The sequence below is a fragment of the Pristis pectinata genome, chromosome X, assembly GCF_009764475.1.
Source record: "Pristis pectinata isolate sPriPec2 chromosome X, sPriPec2.1.pri, whole genome shotgun sequence".
Lineage (NCBI taxonomy): Eukaryota > Metazoa > Chordata > Chondrichthyes > Rhinopristiformes > Pristidae > Pristis > Pristis pectinata.
The window spans coordinates 7,237,708-7,255,635 of record NC_067450.1 but is presented as its reverse complement, the minus strand read 5'-3'; the positions used below and the strand labels follow the sequence as shown (position 1 = coordinate 7,255,635).

General features: G+C 43.6%; 1 protein-coding gene across 3 annotated transcripts in view; it reads right to left on the bottom strand.

The window, feature by feature from the left end:
• asic1b (acid-sensing (proton-gated) ion channel 1b) overlaps nt 1-17,928 on the bottom strand; it is a 641,514-nt gene that overhangs the window by 28,084 nt on the left and 595,502 nt on the right. For all 3 annotated transcript variants that reach the window (XM_052009516.1, XM_052009515.1, XM_052009518.1), the window contains exons 6-7: nt 16,263-16,416; nt 1,609-1,700 (exon numbers count right to left, since the gene is read on the bottom strand). In XM_052009516.1, the coding sequence (XP_051865476.1) occupies nt 1,609-1,700; nt 16,263-16,416 (246 nt within the window). The remainder of the gene's footprint in view (nt 1-1,608; nt 1,701-16,262; nt 16,417-17,928) is intronic.

Below are 17,928 nucleotides of genomic sequence, written 5' to 3'. Positions count from 1 at the left end.
CTTCCCCATGCTCAAAGGAATCACACACAGGAATATCCACTCCTGTCATTTCGGAAAAGGTAGTGAGAATTTAGTTTTATTACTTATTTTTTTCTGGAATGGGGGTGTCCGCTTGAACTGCTGTTGGGGAGGGAGTTCTAGCAATGATGAAGGAACAACAATGTATTTCCTAGTCATCATGGTGTGTGATAATGGAGGGGAAGCTGCAGGTAGTGGTGTTCCCATATACCCGCTGTCTTTATCCTTCTTGATGGTAGTGGTCACAGGTTTGGGAGGTGCTGACAGAGTAGCCTGGGTGAGTAACTGCAGTGTATATTGTAGACGGTGCACACTGCAGCCACTGTGCACCAGTGGTAGAAGGAGTGGATATTTCTGGTGGTGGATTGAGTGTCGTTATCAAGTGGCTGCCTTGTCCTGGATGCTGCTGCGCTTCTTGAGAGCTGTTCTCATCCAGGCAGGTGGAGAGTACTCTATCATACTCCTGACTTGTGCCTTGTCGATGGTGGAAAGGCTTTGGGGAGTAAGAATAGCATTATGTCTAATAAAGACACACTTTTCATTTAATTACTCATCCATTGGCATGTGGCTGTCACTGGAAATCTTTATTCTCCATTCCCCATTATCCTTGAACTGAGGAGCTATTTAACAGTCAAACTGCATTCACCAATCACGTTTCTGGAAGCGGCAGCAATCTTGCAAACAGACCATCTAGGAGATGGTCTATGAGAAGCCAGAGCCCCCATTCCATTTCTCTCCCTGACCATACTGCCTGCAATCTCAGCATCTTGTTCAATTTCAAGATGAATTTCCAGCCCACAGCTCCACAAAGGCTGCCCGCAGTGGTCTCCACTGCTTCATCCACCTCCGTCCTTGCCTTGGCTCATCTGCTGCTGAAACCCTTGTGAACACCAGAGTCAGCTGTTCTACTGATCTCTTGGTCCCCATACAAAACTGCTGCCCATCTCTTTACCTGCCTTGTTGCATTTATCCATCATAAAGCAACCAGATATGTGTGTCCACCATCGAGACCCTCTGTCAGATGAGGGACATGCGTTTACAAGATGCATCTGCCCCCACCAATGAGATTCCTGCTAATCAGATGTGCCCACCATCAAGAAACCAGACGTGTACTATCAGGGATATCTGTCCATATAGACTCCCCTCTACCAGATGTGTCTCCCCACTATCGATGTGTCATTGGTTGCCAGGTCTATACGCATGTGAAAGTTTTGGCCGCTGGTTGCAGTCATCTCAATACATTCAATTGCACTGACTTCAACACCAAGACCTGGGTAGAAGTAATGGACAATCCTCCTGCACTATTAAGCACTGGCGACCAAAGGCAAATTCCTCCCTCCCCGTACAAACTCCTGTTGAAGCAACACCATGTAGAAGCAAGACTTTGTGATTATTTTTCATAATTCTCCACGTATGTGTTACATCTGCCATGGAGTATGAAACCAGGTGACTGAATGAACAGGGGGAACCAATCCATAGACAACCTCTCACCAAGCACTAGTGACTGCAGGGAACCAAACCACAGGCTGCAAGGAAATTACTGGATTTTTTTTGTGTGTGCGGCAATAACCCCAGCCAGGTTGCACTCACCCAGCAAGCCAGCCACTTCATAAGCTTTCTTCTGTTCAATGGTTTCGTAGTTTAGGGCTTCAAAGAATATATCCAGCACAAGAATGTTCTCCCTTGAAAAGAAGGAAAATTGCATCACATCAATTTTGCACGCACCTGATAATAAAGGTAGTTCTGTTCGGAACAGAGAAATCAACCTCCACTCAGCCACTTAATTGCATCCTGCGAGCTAAAATAGAATTTTGAACATCAATGGTGCCCCAGACTATTTTTGCTTCCCTGGGTCAAGGTCAACCTAATAAGGTTGTGTGATCTTTTGAAATATGTGTTCTTACCAAACTCCTAATGATGTTGGCTTATGTGGATTTGGAGGTCAGGTTACATTAGTCTTTCACCACAGGTCAAAGATTGTGCAAACAATTACATGCATTTCAAATAAAATCAAGGCATATGCTGGGGAAACCAGGGCTGGTAATTCTGAAAAGCAATTATAAATCCTGAATATCATTTCAACTGCAGTCCATTTTCTCTGCTACAAAGAACACTGTCACACTGATGTAATTTTTAGTTTTTTTGTTTCCTATAACAGTCTTGGATTCTATTAAAAAAGCTGGTATTGGCTTTGAGCCTTTTACCTCCCATTGTATTCCAATGCAACATCCAGCAGTATTAAAGGACCTATTAGATCTCTGAATATAGTAAACAGAATGCCATTTATTCCCTGTTCTGACATTCAATTAGATCAACACTGATCTGTTTCACACGCTAGCAAAAATCTGATTATCTCGAGACTGAAATATTCATTTGAACCCACCCTAAATTTCTTCCTGAGAGGGAGTTCCAGATTTCCACTGTGTGAAGAAGTCACCACCCAGGGTGACTCTCCCAGCAGAAGAAATAATTCTTCTTTTTGTTCATCCTTCAAATTCTTTAATGCCGTAGGCAATTAGATCACCCTTTAGCTTTCTACACTCATGGAAATAGAAGCATGTTCAATGCAATCTGGCCTCACAACTTAACCCATTAAACTCCAGTATCATTCTGGTGAATCTGCAATGCACATGCTCCATGGTCAAAGCTTCCTAGGCCGAGGTTCCAGAGTGGAACAATACTCTGGATAGTGTCTAACATCTGTGATGTAACTTCACCCCTTTTTATTCCAGTCCCCTTGGGATAAAAAACAACATTCAATTAGCTTCTTTGAAAGAAAAAGGACTTGCATTTATATATCACCTGCCATGTCCCTTTCAGAGCATCCCAAAGAGCTTTTGGAGTGGAGCCCATGTTGTAATGTAAGGAATGTGGCAGTCAAATTGTGTACAGCGACTCCCACCAACAGAATGCCACATTTGATTAGTAATGCTGAATAAGGGACGAATATTGGCTGAGACATGGGGGGAGCTACCCTCAAGATAGTGCCATGGGACCTTTTACATCCTTCTGAGAGAGCAGGATTCCCAGTTTTAAACTATAGCATCTCCAATAGTGCAGGGCTCTTTCAGTATTGCAATGGATTGCCAGGCCAGATATTTCTTTTGTACCTGTCCACTAGCTTTTAGTCATTTCTGTCTGGGTGCACATGATCTTCTCAGCTCCTACATTTCCTTGCTTTTCGCTCTTTGGAAAGTACTTTGATTTATGTTCTTTGGGTCTAAAGTGGATGACCTCACACTTCCCCACATCGAACTCAATCTGCCACACTCACTAGATCTATCAATATCCCTTTGCAACCATCTATCCACTCCACACCACTACTGTGCCACCTTTCAGCAGACTCCTTTCCGTTACTTTATGTGATCCATTGATAAGATAGTGAAATATATTGAGCCTGCCTTCTGTACAGGTTGTGAGAAACACGACCAGTCATATCCTGCCATTTGCAGCACACAACCATTATCCTTTCTGTTTCTAACTAGCTAACCAAATCCTTCTCCATGTCAGTAGGTTACCACTAATTTTCTGCAGCCTAATTTTTGTTAACATTTTAATAATCTTAACAAATGCCTTGCAGACATCCACAAAAATAATATCCAGAGATAGTCCCATAACTGCACCTTTGTTAATTCCTCAAAAGACTTAATCCTTCACTGACATAAATTGGTAGAAATAGTAATGTAGAGTTGGTCAAAGGTTCTGTAAATACACAATCCTGTATTCCTAGAACAAAGGATATGAGGGAGTGATTCCAAGCAGTAGTCTCCATTGCCCATCCGGAGGACTAGCAAAATGGATGAATGAATAGCTGGGACTGACGGAAGAGTTTTACCTCATTATGTCGTGTGACTAGCTCTGAGAATTATTTCAGTTGCTTCTAATTATCGGCTGAATTTTGAACTCAGAGTAAAATTGTGAAATTGCTCCCAGGAATGAATTACATCCACAGAATTATCATCAAGTTTATAGGGAGATGTTGTGGGTGGGTTAGGGGCCAAAGGCAGATTGTTTTTCTGTTTGCTGCCTGTATAATTGCTGACATTTCTTAATACACTGTGGAGTTATTATGATGTTGCTGCCAGCTTTTATAAACCTTGAAAACTTAAGTGACAGGGACTTCCAAACAGTTTAATTCCATTTAGGATTAATTTTATTGTTTTAAAAACAAAAGTGAGTAGCACAGAGCATTGTGATCGTTAGCAATGTGTGATGTGTGATGAAGTTTAACAAGCAGACATTATAATATAATTCTTGAAACTTTATTCAGTGATAATCCACCTTTAATGAGTGTGAAGCAGCAGTTAGTCTATTTAATAACATAATATATGAATGTTCTTGTAACAATTTGAATTTACAGTTTATAGATTACAGTTTCTTGTTTTTTTTCCTCCATTGAAGGAATAACAGGTGGTTCCAGCCACTTTTTACTTGGTATATATCTGGGTGAGCTTGATTAGTGTATGGCAGTAGTCTGTTTGGCTGTAAAGGACATCACATTTTGGCATGTAATTGTTCTTACTATGCACTTTGTAGCAGAACTTGGAGGGTGGTGATCAGAAACAGGAGCACTGGCCCAGATTATTTTCCCTTTCTAATTCATGTGTCAGTGAACACCATGGCTAATCCTGAGCAACAAACAATCTGCTGGACGAACTCAGCGGGTCAAGCAGCATCTGGGGGAGGGGGGGAAGAAATTGTCAATGTTTCGGGTTCAAACCCTACATCAGGACTGATCAGGAAATTCCTTTCCTCCCACAGATGCTGCCCGACCCACGGAGTTCCTCCAGCACATTGTGTGTGGCTCAGGATTCCAGCATCTGCAGCCTCTTGTGTCTCCATGGCTAATCCTGAGTTCAGCTGATTGCCAAACACATACTTCCAGGATAGCGATCAGGGGCAGGAAGCCTGACAAAAGCTAATTCCTGCTCTCTGACTGCCTCAATCTTGGGTAACACCTTGGCAGAGATTATGAAGAGCATCTTATACTTCTGCATTTATGATTAGCTTAGGCAGAAACGGGAATCCATATCACTTAACTTACACAGGCTAAACAACTCATATTTTGCTACGAAATTGATTCTGTCATGCAGAATAGATTTTCTTTGAATTAGGGATAACCTTTCAATCTAGGGAGTTAATTAAAATAAATGTGCCAATATTTCATTGAATTTCTCTGGGAAGGAAATGTCTGTTGTTTGATTCAACATGCCTTTCTTTACACAAGCTTTTTTCTTAACTAATAGGGAGCTATAGGCAAAATGTCTGCTTCTGCCACAGTTACTGACAAAATAGAAATTACTTACTACTTGTCTGAATACCTTTTGAAAATGAACCAGGAAATTTTGTGTTTATATAGCATCTTTCAACAAACTCAGCACACCCTCAGCGCTGCACTGCAGTGCCAGCCAACATCTTATGCTTAAGTCTCCAGAAGCCACAATTCATGAGCCTGCACTATCTTGAGTTTAGAAGAAGGTGAGGTGATCGCATTGAAACATACAAAATTCGAACTGGGGTTGATGGGAGATGCGGAGCAAACATTTCCCCTGGGTGGGGTGTTTGGAATCATGGGTCACAATCTCAAAATAAGAGGCTGGACATACAGGACTGTGATGAGGAGAAATTTCTTCACCAAGGTGGTGAAGCTTTGGAATTCTCTATCCAAGAGGTGGTGGCTTGGTCACTTAGTATATTCAGGAAAGAGACTGATATGTTTTTGGATATTAAGGGAACCAGGGGATCTGGGGTTAATGGGGCTGTGGCAAATCAGCTATGATCTTACTGAATAGTATGAGAGAGTTCCATCTCTTACATTCTTCACTTTCTGACTCGGAAGCTACTGAACCTAACAATCTGTCTTGCTCTTCATCACTGAGTGATCAATTGTTCTCTCAGCTTATCAAAGAATACCTTGAACAGAAACAGTCCTAAAACCCATCATGTAACTGAATTTCCTGGCAGCTGCAGTCTCCTTTACTGGGTCCCGATGTTCTAAATTTGCTTTCTGAATCTGCACTTAAAAGTTACTGCTCAAATTAGGATGCTTGACTCTGCATAAAAACCTCTTCACTAAATAATCTTTTCCTCAGCAATATCCCACAGCACTATTTCAACTCAAGAGTTGTGAAGGGCTGCGGGAGGTTATGTGAGTAGGGAAGAGGGAGTCCATGGAGACCACAGAATACCATAGAACAGTACAGCACAATACAGGCCCTTTGGCCCACCATGTTGTGCCGTCCTTTAAACCACGCCTAAGACTATCTAATCCCTTCCTCCCACATATCCCCCTATTTTAAATTCCTCCATATGCTTATCTAACAATCTCTTGAACTTGACCAACGTACCTGCCTCCACCACTACCTCAGGCAGTGCATTCCATGCCCCAACCACTCTCTGGGTAGAAAACCTCCCTCTGATATCTCCCTTGAACTTCCCACCCATTACTTTAAAGCCATGCCCTCTTGTATTGAGCATTGGTGCCCTGGGAAAGAGGCGCTGGCTGTCTTAATATTTTGTACACCTCTATCATGTCTCCTCTCATCCTCCTTCTCTCCAAAGAGTAAAGCCCTCGCTCCCTTAGTCTCTCCTCATAACGCATACTCTCTAAACCAGGCAGCATCCTGGTAGATCTCCTCTGCACCCTTTCCAATGCTTCCACATCCTTCCTATAATAAGGCGACCAGAACTGGACACAGTACTCCAAGTGTGGTCTAACCAGAGTTTTGTAGAGCTGCATCGTTACCTCGCAGCTCTTAAACTCAATCCCACGACTTATGAAAGCTAACATCCCATAAGCTTTCTTAACTACCCTATCCACCTGTGAGGCTACTTTCAGGGATCTGTGGATATGAACCCCTAGATCCCTCTGCTCCTCCACACTACCCAGAATTCTGCCATTAACCTTGTACTCCGCCTTGGAGTTTGTCCTTCCAAAGTGTACCACCTCACACTTCTCCGGATTGAACTCCAGCTGCCCAAGAGGTGGTCACCTCCACAGATGAACCAAGGATCAGTATTTGAACACAGAGGCATTTCTGTAACAGGAAGCAATGTAAGTCAGTGAGCACAGGGGCAAAGGGTGAATAAGACTTGTTGTAGATGGGCTATAGGAAGCCTCAGGTTTATGGGAGGTGGAAAATGGGAGGCTAGCCAGAAGAGATGGAGTGTTTGGGTCAAGTCATAGAGTTATACAACATGGAAACAGGCCCTTTGGCCCAACTTGTCAAAGCTGACCAAGTTGCCTGCCTGAGCTAGTCCCATTTGGTGATTAACAGAAGCGTGAAAGAGAGTATGAGATGGGGATAGAAACAAGCAACGTCACAGAGTTAGAAGTGAATGACCTCAGTGATGAAGATGATTAGTGGTCAGAGCTCAGGAGCAAACAAGATATTGAAATCAATGGTCAGAAGTTGGAGGGGTAGAGTCAGTGGCAAGGTAACAGAGTTGTGGTGGGGACTAATGACCTTTAGTCTTCCTGATGGAGGAAATATTTGCTCACTCAGGACTATGATGGGCAGGCAGATTGACAGTATGGGGAAGTGGAGGGGTCAAGAGAAGTGGTGGTTAGACAGAGCTGGGTTGTTGTCAGTCTACATTTGGATCTAATTTTTGGATCACCGAGGCCAAGGTACAGGTGAGAAAATGGGAGCCAGAGAGGGGCAAACCCAGAGACAACAGAGCAGGAGCAGGAAAATTCTGCAAGAGATCCCCGGAGATGACTGGGGAGGTGAGAATGGGAAAAAAAACAGTGCTCCCCAGTGGGATAATGCTAGATAGCTGTTGGAGGGGCATGGTGTGGTCAAGCTGTGTGGATAGCTACTGACCAGTTGAGAAGTACAAGGAGGAAGAGATGACCATATTCACAGTTAGACGGGATGTCATCAATGACTTCAGTACTGTAGCAGGGAGTGTTTGGAAGGGATCAAAAATGGAGCCCTGAGAAATGGGTGTGGATCCAGGTTCAAGGACTTCAGAGATGGGGTGCTTGATTGCAACCAAAGGTCAGGGTAGGGAGATGATGACAGCTATTTTGAGTTGGGGGCTGGGAGTTTGTGGGGGGACAGGACTGTTTGAGAATTTTCCTTGGCTGGAGGCAATTTTGAAAAGTTACATCCATAATTAGGTATTTCATGGGGTCTAATATTTTCTCACAGAATATGGAACACCAATTCACTGGTGCAAAGAGAGTCTTAACTTCTGACCCATGCCTTCACGGGGAAGTCTCCCTATTGGGAACTTGCAGCCAAACAGTTACCCCCCTTTATACGGGGTTGGGTAATGACCTTGCACTGTGAGGCGTGACTGCAGCAACCCAGCAGGTATTATTGTGAGTCCACAGGGGCAGTGCAGGAGTCTGTAACATGCAGGTTTTCATCACTGCATGGAAGAGGAAAGAGATTTGCATTTCTGCAGCAGGAGATTTTCGGAATTGACCCCCGACTACAGCATGGGGCAACACAATCCCATCAGTCAAAGCACAGTGGCAAGACAGCAGGACCCACCCAGTCTAACCAGAGCCTCTTCAGATGTCTCTGCGCCGTCTCCAAAGTGCCATGCGTCCAACAAATTGCCTTGAAGTGCAGCTGCTTTGCTTTATTGGCAAGCTTGGCAAGCATTTTGCGAGCAGCAAGATCGCAGACAGCAAGAGGAAAGCTGAGAAGACTTCAGTGCAACCCATACTGTAGCAGAAATCAACGCACCAAGGAGAGTGGAGAAATGTGGAGGTGAGAGATGGAAAAAGGCAAGCATTTGGACTTTGGAATGAAGTAATACTGAGGAGGAAACTCACTTCCCATCACACCAGCACAGGCATTCACACTGCTGAAAAGGTCTTGGATTTATATTGCGCCATTAATGACCTGAAGAGATTCAGTAGCCAATGTAAGAAGAATTGAAGTAGTGTCACTGTTGTAACATAGAAAATTTAGCAAAGCCAAGACTGGTTAATTGCTTTTGGCAGCAAATGCTCTTATTTTCTTTGAGCTGCTCTGAGGTCCTGAACATCCACTGGACCCAGCAAATGAGGCCTCACTTTCCTGATTCACCCAAAAAAAAACATGGTGTCTTTGCCTGCGCTGTGTTCACTTATGGAAAGCACCAGCTGTGATTATGTGCATGATTCTTAGAGTGAGGCTTGAACCCATAACTTCTGAACTGAGCTGGTGGTGAGCCAAGCTGGCATTTGGAACTAGGAAGGCTGAAACACCTGACATCTCTGCAGTGGGAGCATCAACTTTTGAGGTTCAGTCTCAAGCTTCCGTTGGGCACACACTTATCTTTCAGAAACAGATATAGAAATCCACCTTTTACTGTTTGTGAAGGGCATCTGCCTATCCCATTGGTAGGTCCATTTGGTGTAAGAGTACTAAAATAATACAACAGAGAAGACAGCTCTCAGCTCACCTTGCCTCTTTTGAATGGCCTTACTAATAATCCCACTCCCTTGCTCTTTACCCCTAACCCTACAGTTTCCTCCTTCAAATATATATCCAATTCTCCTTTTGAAAGTTACTCTGGAAGCCACTTTCACCCTCCTTGAAAGGAGATCCCAACTCAGTGTGAAAAAAAATCACCTGTTTTTGTTTGCTCTTCACCTTAAGCCTGTGTCTCCTTATTACCAACACTAAAGCCACTATAAAGGCTTCCTCCTCACTTACTCTTAAAACCCTACCTAATTTTGAACAGCTCTCAAATCTCCTCTTAACCTTCTTTGCTCTGGTCTTCCCATGCAACTATCCTCATCCCTGATTGGAGTAGATCACCTCTGTACCCTCTCCAAGGCCTTGAGATCCTGCATGAAGTGTAGTGCCCTGAATTGGATTCAGTACTCCAGCTGCGACCTAGTTGAGTACTTTATTGCCCAGATGGATGTCTCAATGGCGCCTCTGAAACCCAAAGGACAACTGAGTCACAGAGAAACTGGAAACACTGCAGCAGCCTTGGCTATGGAGTGGGTTTACACCTAACAGTGTAAAATGTTGCAGATTTCAATATCAAAAGACCTGCTCAGAAGACAGGCATACAACTAAAGATATCACGATGAAGCTCTTTCTATTAAAAGGGAGTATACCATTTGCTTTCTGTCCGCTACAGTGTTTGGAGAGACCACTGGAGCATTCTACGAGAGCTGTCCAAATGGACCTTGTCTTCGTGTTCTGGAAAAGATGGTGAAGAATAGAGCACAAGAATTGCAGAGTCTAACATTTGAGCAGAGGTTGTTCCAATGTATTTGTAAGTTTAGGTTGGCCAGGCAGTGCAGGACTCTGCAGTCCACAACTAGATTCAGGGCACTGCCATCTTTCCCAGCACTCCAATTGGTAAAGTTTCATCCAGGTAACAGGAGAAAGCACTGGATGTTGCCCGACTCACTGCCAGCAGAGGAGTAGCTGATGTGACCTGGTCAGGTCCCAGCTGGGAGCTCGTGTGCTGGAGTATTTTTATATTCTGCAAGAGTCTTGCTCAGACATGTGGATGGGGCAGAGATGTGAATTCCGGGCGGTGCCTACAAAATTCAACGACAAGAATGTCCTGGCACCGATGAGATTGGACTTCAGTCAGAGTCTCCTAGAAAATTGGGTTGCTGATTTCTGGTCCCTCAACGAGAGGAATGTGAGGATCAGAGGAAGTATCACCACCTTTGTCACTATGTAGAAGTTAAATGACTTTCAGGTGCTGGTAAGTGAGGCTCATAGGCACCATGGAGAGATAGCACCCCAAAATTAGTGAAGATCAATAAAAACACATCCGTCTGTTAAAAACTACATAGTGCTTTTATTTTGCTGAAAATGAGATTGCTTCAAAAGGGAGAGAAAGTACAAGTCTTGAGAAAAAGGAAAAACAGATTCTGCTACCAATGAGCCAGGAATGGGCTTTCGAACGCCAGCAAGCCTACCAGAGAAATCAGCAGTGATGATGGCCTCCCACAACAAGCTGCTGGCTAGGTCTGTCCTCCAGCCTGGTCCTTTGTGCCACCATTGTCTCAGCTCCTCCTTCATCCTCCTCCAACACTGGGTGTCTGTTGGCAAGACTGTGCAACTTGCCGCATATGGTGACAGAAAATTCAACTTCTGCAGGGGGACTGTGCCCCACGAAAAGATCAGCGCACTCTCTGAGCACTCCATAAGTTTGCTCACCGAAAGCCCTGTTTTTTGATACAGTTGGATAAAGACCAGGGTCCTCTCAACAGCTGTTGCACATTCTATTGTCCCTTCAAACAACTGGGTTGCAGTGAGCTGCCTCAAAATGAAAGCATCACACTGGGTGGAGTGTGTTAGGGTGCGTGACGCGCTGTCTTTGCTCCTCAGATTGCAGCCCATGATGAATTCAATGACTGAATGTGCTTTCACTCGGATCACACGGGTCTCTGGTTCCTCAGGATTCACCTCTAGCTGCTGGGAAGGTGGAGAAATCCTCGGGACAGTTGTCCCTCAGCCTTGACTAATGGTGCCACTGTTTTGATGTGTCTCTGGCTACAGATCTTCCCTCTCAATAACATTGCACAGCCTGAGCGAGGCCCACCAGGCACTGCCCCAACTATATGCTTCATAAAGCTGTACTTTGCACAGAAGAGAATCAGCTTGGACATCTGGCAGGGTCAGTACTGAGTCTCTTGCACCCTCAAATCTCCAAGCAGACAGAACCCACCATCTCCCCTTCCACAACTGATGAGCATGTAGGGCAATCAACAGCACCAGAAAACAGTGCACTAAATGCTCAGCAGCGAGGAACAAATGCTATTCCTCACCATAGGTTAAAGAGGCTGATACTGCTCGATGTGCAAAATAAAGAGAAGATCCGCAGGATCCACTATGTGTTACAGGAGTTCACACACTGAAGCTTTGCTCATTGGAACTAATGGGTATCTGATTCACAGCTATTCACATTGAACAGGCCAGTTCACTTTAGATTGTAGCCCAGCCATTGAGGATGATCTTAGGCTCTACCTCCACTTCCCCCTCACCCCTCCTCTTGACTTTCTTGCTTGCAGGTAGCCCCAATGGATCTGAATTTCAGAAGCAAAGCTCAGTGCACACATGTTGCAGCATTGTGCATTTAGCATACACAACAGAAGATGGATTTCTACCCCAGAGTTTTTGTTTCTTTGCTAGGGAATGCTGTTACAGAGTGAGCACATCATCCAAGGATATTCCTTCATCTTCGATAAGCAAAAGGTTATGGTGAGGTTGGGTGGGGAGTGGAATAAGAGGGAGTGTGATTGAAACTATGCACTAATGGGTATCATGTATAAAGTGCACGTCAAAAGGAAACAGACAATCATAGAGTTACAGAGTTGTACAGCACAGAAACAGGCCCTTCAGCCCACCACGTCCATGCTGACCTTTTTGCCCATCTACACTAATTCCTTTTGCCCACGTTAGGACCCTATCCTTCTATTTCTCATCTACTTAAGTGCCTGTCTAAACGTAGTGATTGTATCTGATTCCCCCACCTCCTCTGCAGTGAGTTCTAGATATTAACCACTCTCTGTGTTAAGAAACTTTCCTTTCAAACTCCTTCCTCTCAACTTAAACCTTAGTCTTGTTTTTGTTACCTCTACCATGGGGGAGAAAGATTCTGACTATCCACCTTATCTCTATCAGGTCACCCCTCAGCCTCCTTCACCCCAGGGAAAACAAGCCCAGCCTGTCCAATCTCTCCCATAACTAAAGTCCTCCAATCCAGACAACATTCTGGTGAATCTCCTCTGCACTCTCTCCGGCACAACCACATTCTTCCTATGGGGTGGCGACCAGAACTAAACACAATACACCAAGTGCAGTCTAACCGGTGATTGTAAAGTTGAAACATAACGTCGCAACTTTTATATTCTCTGCCTTGACCTTTGAACGCAAGCATGCCAAGTGCCTTCTTCACCTCTCTAACTATATCTGTTGCCTCTTTCAGGAAGCCACAGACCCCTGTGTCCCTCTGTTCATCAACATTCCTTAGTGTCCTACCAGTTACTGTATGTGTCCTACCCCTGTTTGACTTCCTAAAATACACTGCGTTGCACTTATTGGCATTAATTTCCATTTGCCAACATTCCGGCCAACTTTCCACCTGATCTATATCCTGTTGTGGCCTTAAGCAACCTTTCTCGCTATCCACAATAACCACTAACTTTTGTATAATTTGTAAACTTACTAATCATACCTCCTAAATTCACATCCAATGGTACTATCATACATTCTCATGCAGGACCTGTGACACACATGATTAGAACTATACTCAACTGTAGAAGAGGTACAGAAATTGAATGATATTAACATACAAAGACATTCATATAAACTCCATTTATTTGCCAGCTGTACAGGATAAGGATCATAGAATAATATAAGACAGAACCATTTCAAGACCACCATTTATTCTTTCCAGCCACCTCTTTAGGATGTTAAAATGCAGCAGTCCTGAACTGCTGGTCGAGTTCTGCTGGTGATTTCCCAGGTGTACTCCGACATTGTGGCAGAGCACAAACTGGCTGCGATTTGGCCCACTGAACCTGTGCCAGATTAAGCTTGGTGCAGGAACAGTGAGCCCATTCATTTGAATGGAGAAGAAAGGCTACAAGGGAGAATGGTAAGTATCTGAAAATTTAAATGTTTTTGAACTTTTGCTTTGGATCAATGTTTTTAGTTGTTTAAATATGCCTTGAAGTGTTTTCAGTGCTTTCTCATTTTTAATAACTTTAAAGATTTTTTTACCTGCTTCTCAGATTTTTCTTATTACTTTTCAATGTTTCTGAATGTCAGATTCATTCAGAGCACTCAAAGTCCTTGACATGTTTGACAGTTGGCTAAGCCTGAGGCTGTAGCTTAGCTGGCTGTCAGTTCTTCTAGTTGTTTCATAGGCTTGGCTTGTTCTGGCCAGCCCATGTTTCCACTTTGCTGTCACCGGCCAACAGCTTTGATCCATTTTGCACTAGGACAGCTTCTGCAAACAATCGTGGATCCACAAAAAAATAAATCCATACTTACCATATTTTCTTAGTGGTGAATGCAGGCAGCTAGTTCTGGCCTACTGATCCATTATGTTAATTGCCATGTAGTTAGTAAACTATCAAATTCTCACCTTGTTTTTAAATCCCTCCATGTCTTCCTATCTCTGTAACCTCCTCAAGCCCTAAATTCCTCCAAGACCTCTGCCTTCCTTAATTCTGGCCTCTTGATCATCCCTGAATCTAACTGCCCCACCATTGGTGGCTGTGTCTTCAGCTCACCATGCCTGAAAACTCTGGAATTTCCTCACTAAATCTCTCTGCCTCTCTACCTCTTAGGCATATCTCATTTATCTCATTGACCAAGCTCTTGGTCACCTGCCATTATGTTTTCTTAACTGGCTCCGTGTCAAACTTTATTTCATAATATGGAACTTTGTGGGACATACTACATTCAAGGCGTTATATAAATGCAAGTTGGTGGTGTAAAAATGAGTAGGAGCATTGTACATCACTATCTGCACTGAGTATGTTGCATTGGAATCTTTAATTGGCCACATTCTTCAATTTAACTGGGCTGTCCAGTGTGGCTGAGACTCTGGAGGCAGTGTTTACATTGCCATGAAATGTGTTCATTTCTGTTATATGGTGTATAAATTAGTCAATATACCCACTCAAATTATTTTTATCCAGTAAGGATCTAAAAGGAGAAATAGAAGCCATGAGCATATCAGGCATTCATGACACTGGAGACAATCAGTCACGGTTAAACCCTGGCACGTACAATCTGCTCATTAGAGCCTAGATTTATATCAAGAAAACAGAAAGAGGTCCTCTGTCTTGGACTAAAATCCAGCCATTAGTTTGTGACCTCATCAAATGTACATTATACAGCACTTAAAGAAGCATGGTCTTTGTTTATTCTTTTGCAACCCAATCCCAGCACCATGTCTGTCAAACATTCAATACGATCCCAGTTTTAAAGGGCTTTTATTGCAGTTGCTCCATTAAGAAGGTGGATCAAACATCGTAACTGGACTTGGAAGCAATTTTGAGAACTAAACACATGGTTCTGTGCAGATCAACAGAAAAGGACAGCTGGGATATAGAGAGAGAATTGCAAATTACGAAGCTATGATGTCTAAATGGTACTCCCCCCTTAGAGTGACATGGGAAGGGCTGGGGAGATCCACACAGTAGTCGAGATTCAGAAAGGCAGAGGGCAGGAACTGAGATGCAAGGTTAAAGTGGGTGAGAAATGGAGGATGTGGTGGGACCATGTAAAACAGTGGAGGGCTTGGTAACTGAGGATGAGAGTTTTGGAATCCCTGTGCTGAGAGAGAGATTTGACAGAGGTAAAGCTGGTGAGCACGAGATAAGGTGTGGGCAATCTGGAGGAAATGGAGTTTGTCAAGGTTGGAGGGGGGGGGGGACAGGAGACCAGGAGGATTGTTGGAAAAGCTGAAGGAAGGAAGTCACAAAGGTGTAGTCAATGATGAGATGGGGGTGACAGGCAAGCAGTATGGAGGATTTGGAAACAGATCGTTTTGGGGGGATCGACGAGAAGTGGGGAAAGAAGCACTGGCTTGGATCAAGTGGAATGCTGGGGTTATGAATACAGGGTTCACCCAGTGCAAGCGGTGAAGCAGGGTGTTGGAAATAAGGCAGAGGGGAGTATCTGAATGGAAGGCATGGAGATGGGATGGGGGCTGGGGAGGGGGTGGCTTCAATCTTGCCAAAGATTAGCTGGATGTAGTCCTGGCTCCCCATAACTTCATGGTAGGCAAGCTGTCAGAAAGCACAGTGACAGGATAAAGTGGTGAAGAGATAAAGCGAAGTGATGTATGGAACTAGAACACATTCCTGCAGGTGATTTTGCAGAAAGCTAGGATGTGGCTGATGGATAGAAGAAGCCAAGTTACAAAGCTCTGGGATGGCCCTATATGATGATGTGAAGCAGGAGGAGAAGGTTTTACATGGATGCAGCTGGAAAAGGAGCCATGCGCCATCAAGCCAATGAAGGAGAGAGTGGCTCTCCTTATCACTGAGGAGGGCTTCAACATATAACCCAGGTGTAGTCCCACATATATTAACAGGAATACTCTTGGTGGCTTAGGTAGGACTGATGTGAGGTTAAAGAAGTTCAAACAGGGAGACACAACATTACCTATACCAAAACTCAACAGTGCACTTCGAAAACATCACTGCATAACGTTTGATGCCCTTTATGCTTCCCAGTGACAAAGATGCTGCCCCTTTAATCATGGCTATATCGTGATACAAACACAAAAGCAGTAGAGGTACTCACCCTATGTAATCTTCCGATTTGTTGTACTTTTTGGCCAGGTATTTGGCCGAAGCCTTGCTGGGGATTTTTACCATGGACAGCTCCTTACCATATCGAGTCATGTTGCATGGCGTCTCACATGTACAAAATAGACTGTCCTTCTCCACCAAGAACCCTGTTCAAATAGCAGCGACACAGGTGTATTGGCAAGGGTGGACTGCTTGCTATAAGAGGGGGATTTATGGTGTGCTGAGCATTTTTACAACCTCCCTGTTCTAAGAGTGAACTGGAAAAGGGTTGTGCTGTAGATAAGCACGAGCAAATGGACCACGGCTGTTTAAAGTTAGCGAGAGAATAAACAGTCAAAAAGGCTGTTGTTTAACAACCCTGTCACTATTCTAATCATATCCACCAATCTTTTCAAAAGAGCTTCTAATTCCAGATTCAAGGATACTGAGAATTTCACTTGAAATAGCAAACAGAGGAAATCTTCACAAATGCACTTCAGATGCACAGCATGGAAAATAGGCTCATTTAAATAGGAAGCTAATTTATTGATCAACCAGGGCGACTTAAGCACCAAATTGTTGGAGGGAAATTTTAGTGGGCGGAGGTGGGGTGAGGGGGTGAACCCTTGATTAAACTCTGGAGATCCAAACTGTGGATGCATGTTGAGTACCAGGAAGGTTGATCCACAAATTTTTTAAATCTCCTTCCAGAACCACATCCAATTAACTCTTCCAATCCTTTCCAGGTGAGTTTTTCCTTTATTTATATCATGAACTTCCATTCTTACCTCTCACTCCCTGATCTTTTATCTAGTGAACTTTGACCCCATTGCAATAGTGTCAAGCTTGCATTAATTAATGCTGTCATTTCCCTTCATTTAGTCTTTAGATTGTGTCAACTCAAAGTCTGTGATTTTGCAAAGAGCTTCCTTAACTTTCCCTCGCAGGTGAAATGATTAGGAATATCTTATCCACTTGTCTTTTTTGCTTTTCAAGGGCAAGAATACCTTTCCTATAAACTGGAAGTAAATAAATATCAAATTTATTTTCAAGGCTGGAGTAACACAAACCATCAAAGATCAAGGGTCAATATTTAAACTGTGCACTACCCAGATCTCTTGTAAAACTTGCAATAAATATTTATTAATATTGAGATATACTCCACTGTCTCCTGCTCTACTCATTAAATTAATAATGTGTTTGGAAAAAAATGATATAGAGTCAGCAGAATGGGACACAGCATTGCAAGGGTTCTGGGGTTTTGTTGAGTTAGATACAGAATGACAAGCTTTGAAAGCAACCTGTAGGACACTGTGGGTTTCAAGACCAATGCTGCCCCTTAGTAATAAATTGCATGTGTCTACCATCACTACAGTTCTACAGAACAGTCCACACTTAAAAACAGGTTACAGATGTCTGAATATGGTCAAAATCTTATCTTGCTCAACTTTTCTTTTCTTCTACCATTTTCCCTTCCTGCATGAAGCTACTGATAGTTCCTGGGATTACCGTTCCACAGGCCAGCTTCTGGTTCATCCTGCAAGTGGATACTCTTCGCTCATGAGCCCAGTTGATGCCAGGCTGTTTGGTGATGGGGAAGGGGAGATTATCAAAGCAAACTTAATCCTGTTCTGATCCAATGCCGACATTCACGCCTTCGGGCAGGAAGCGCTCACAAC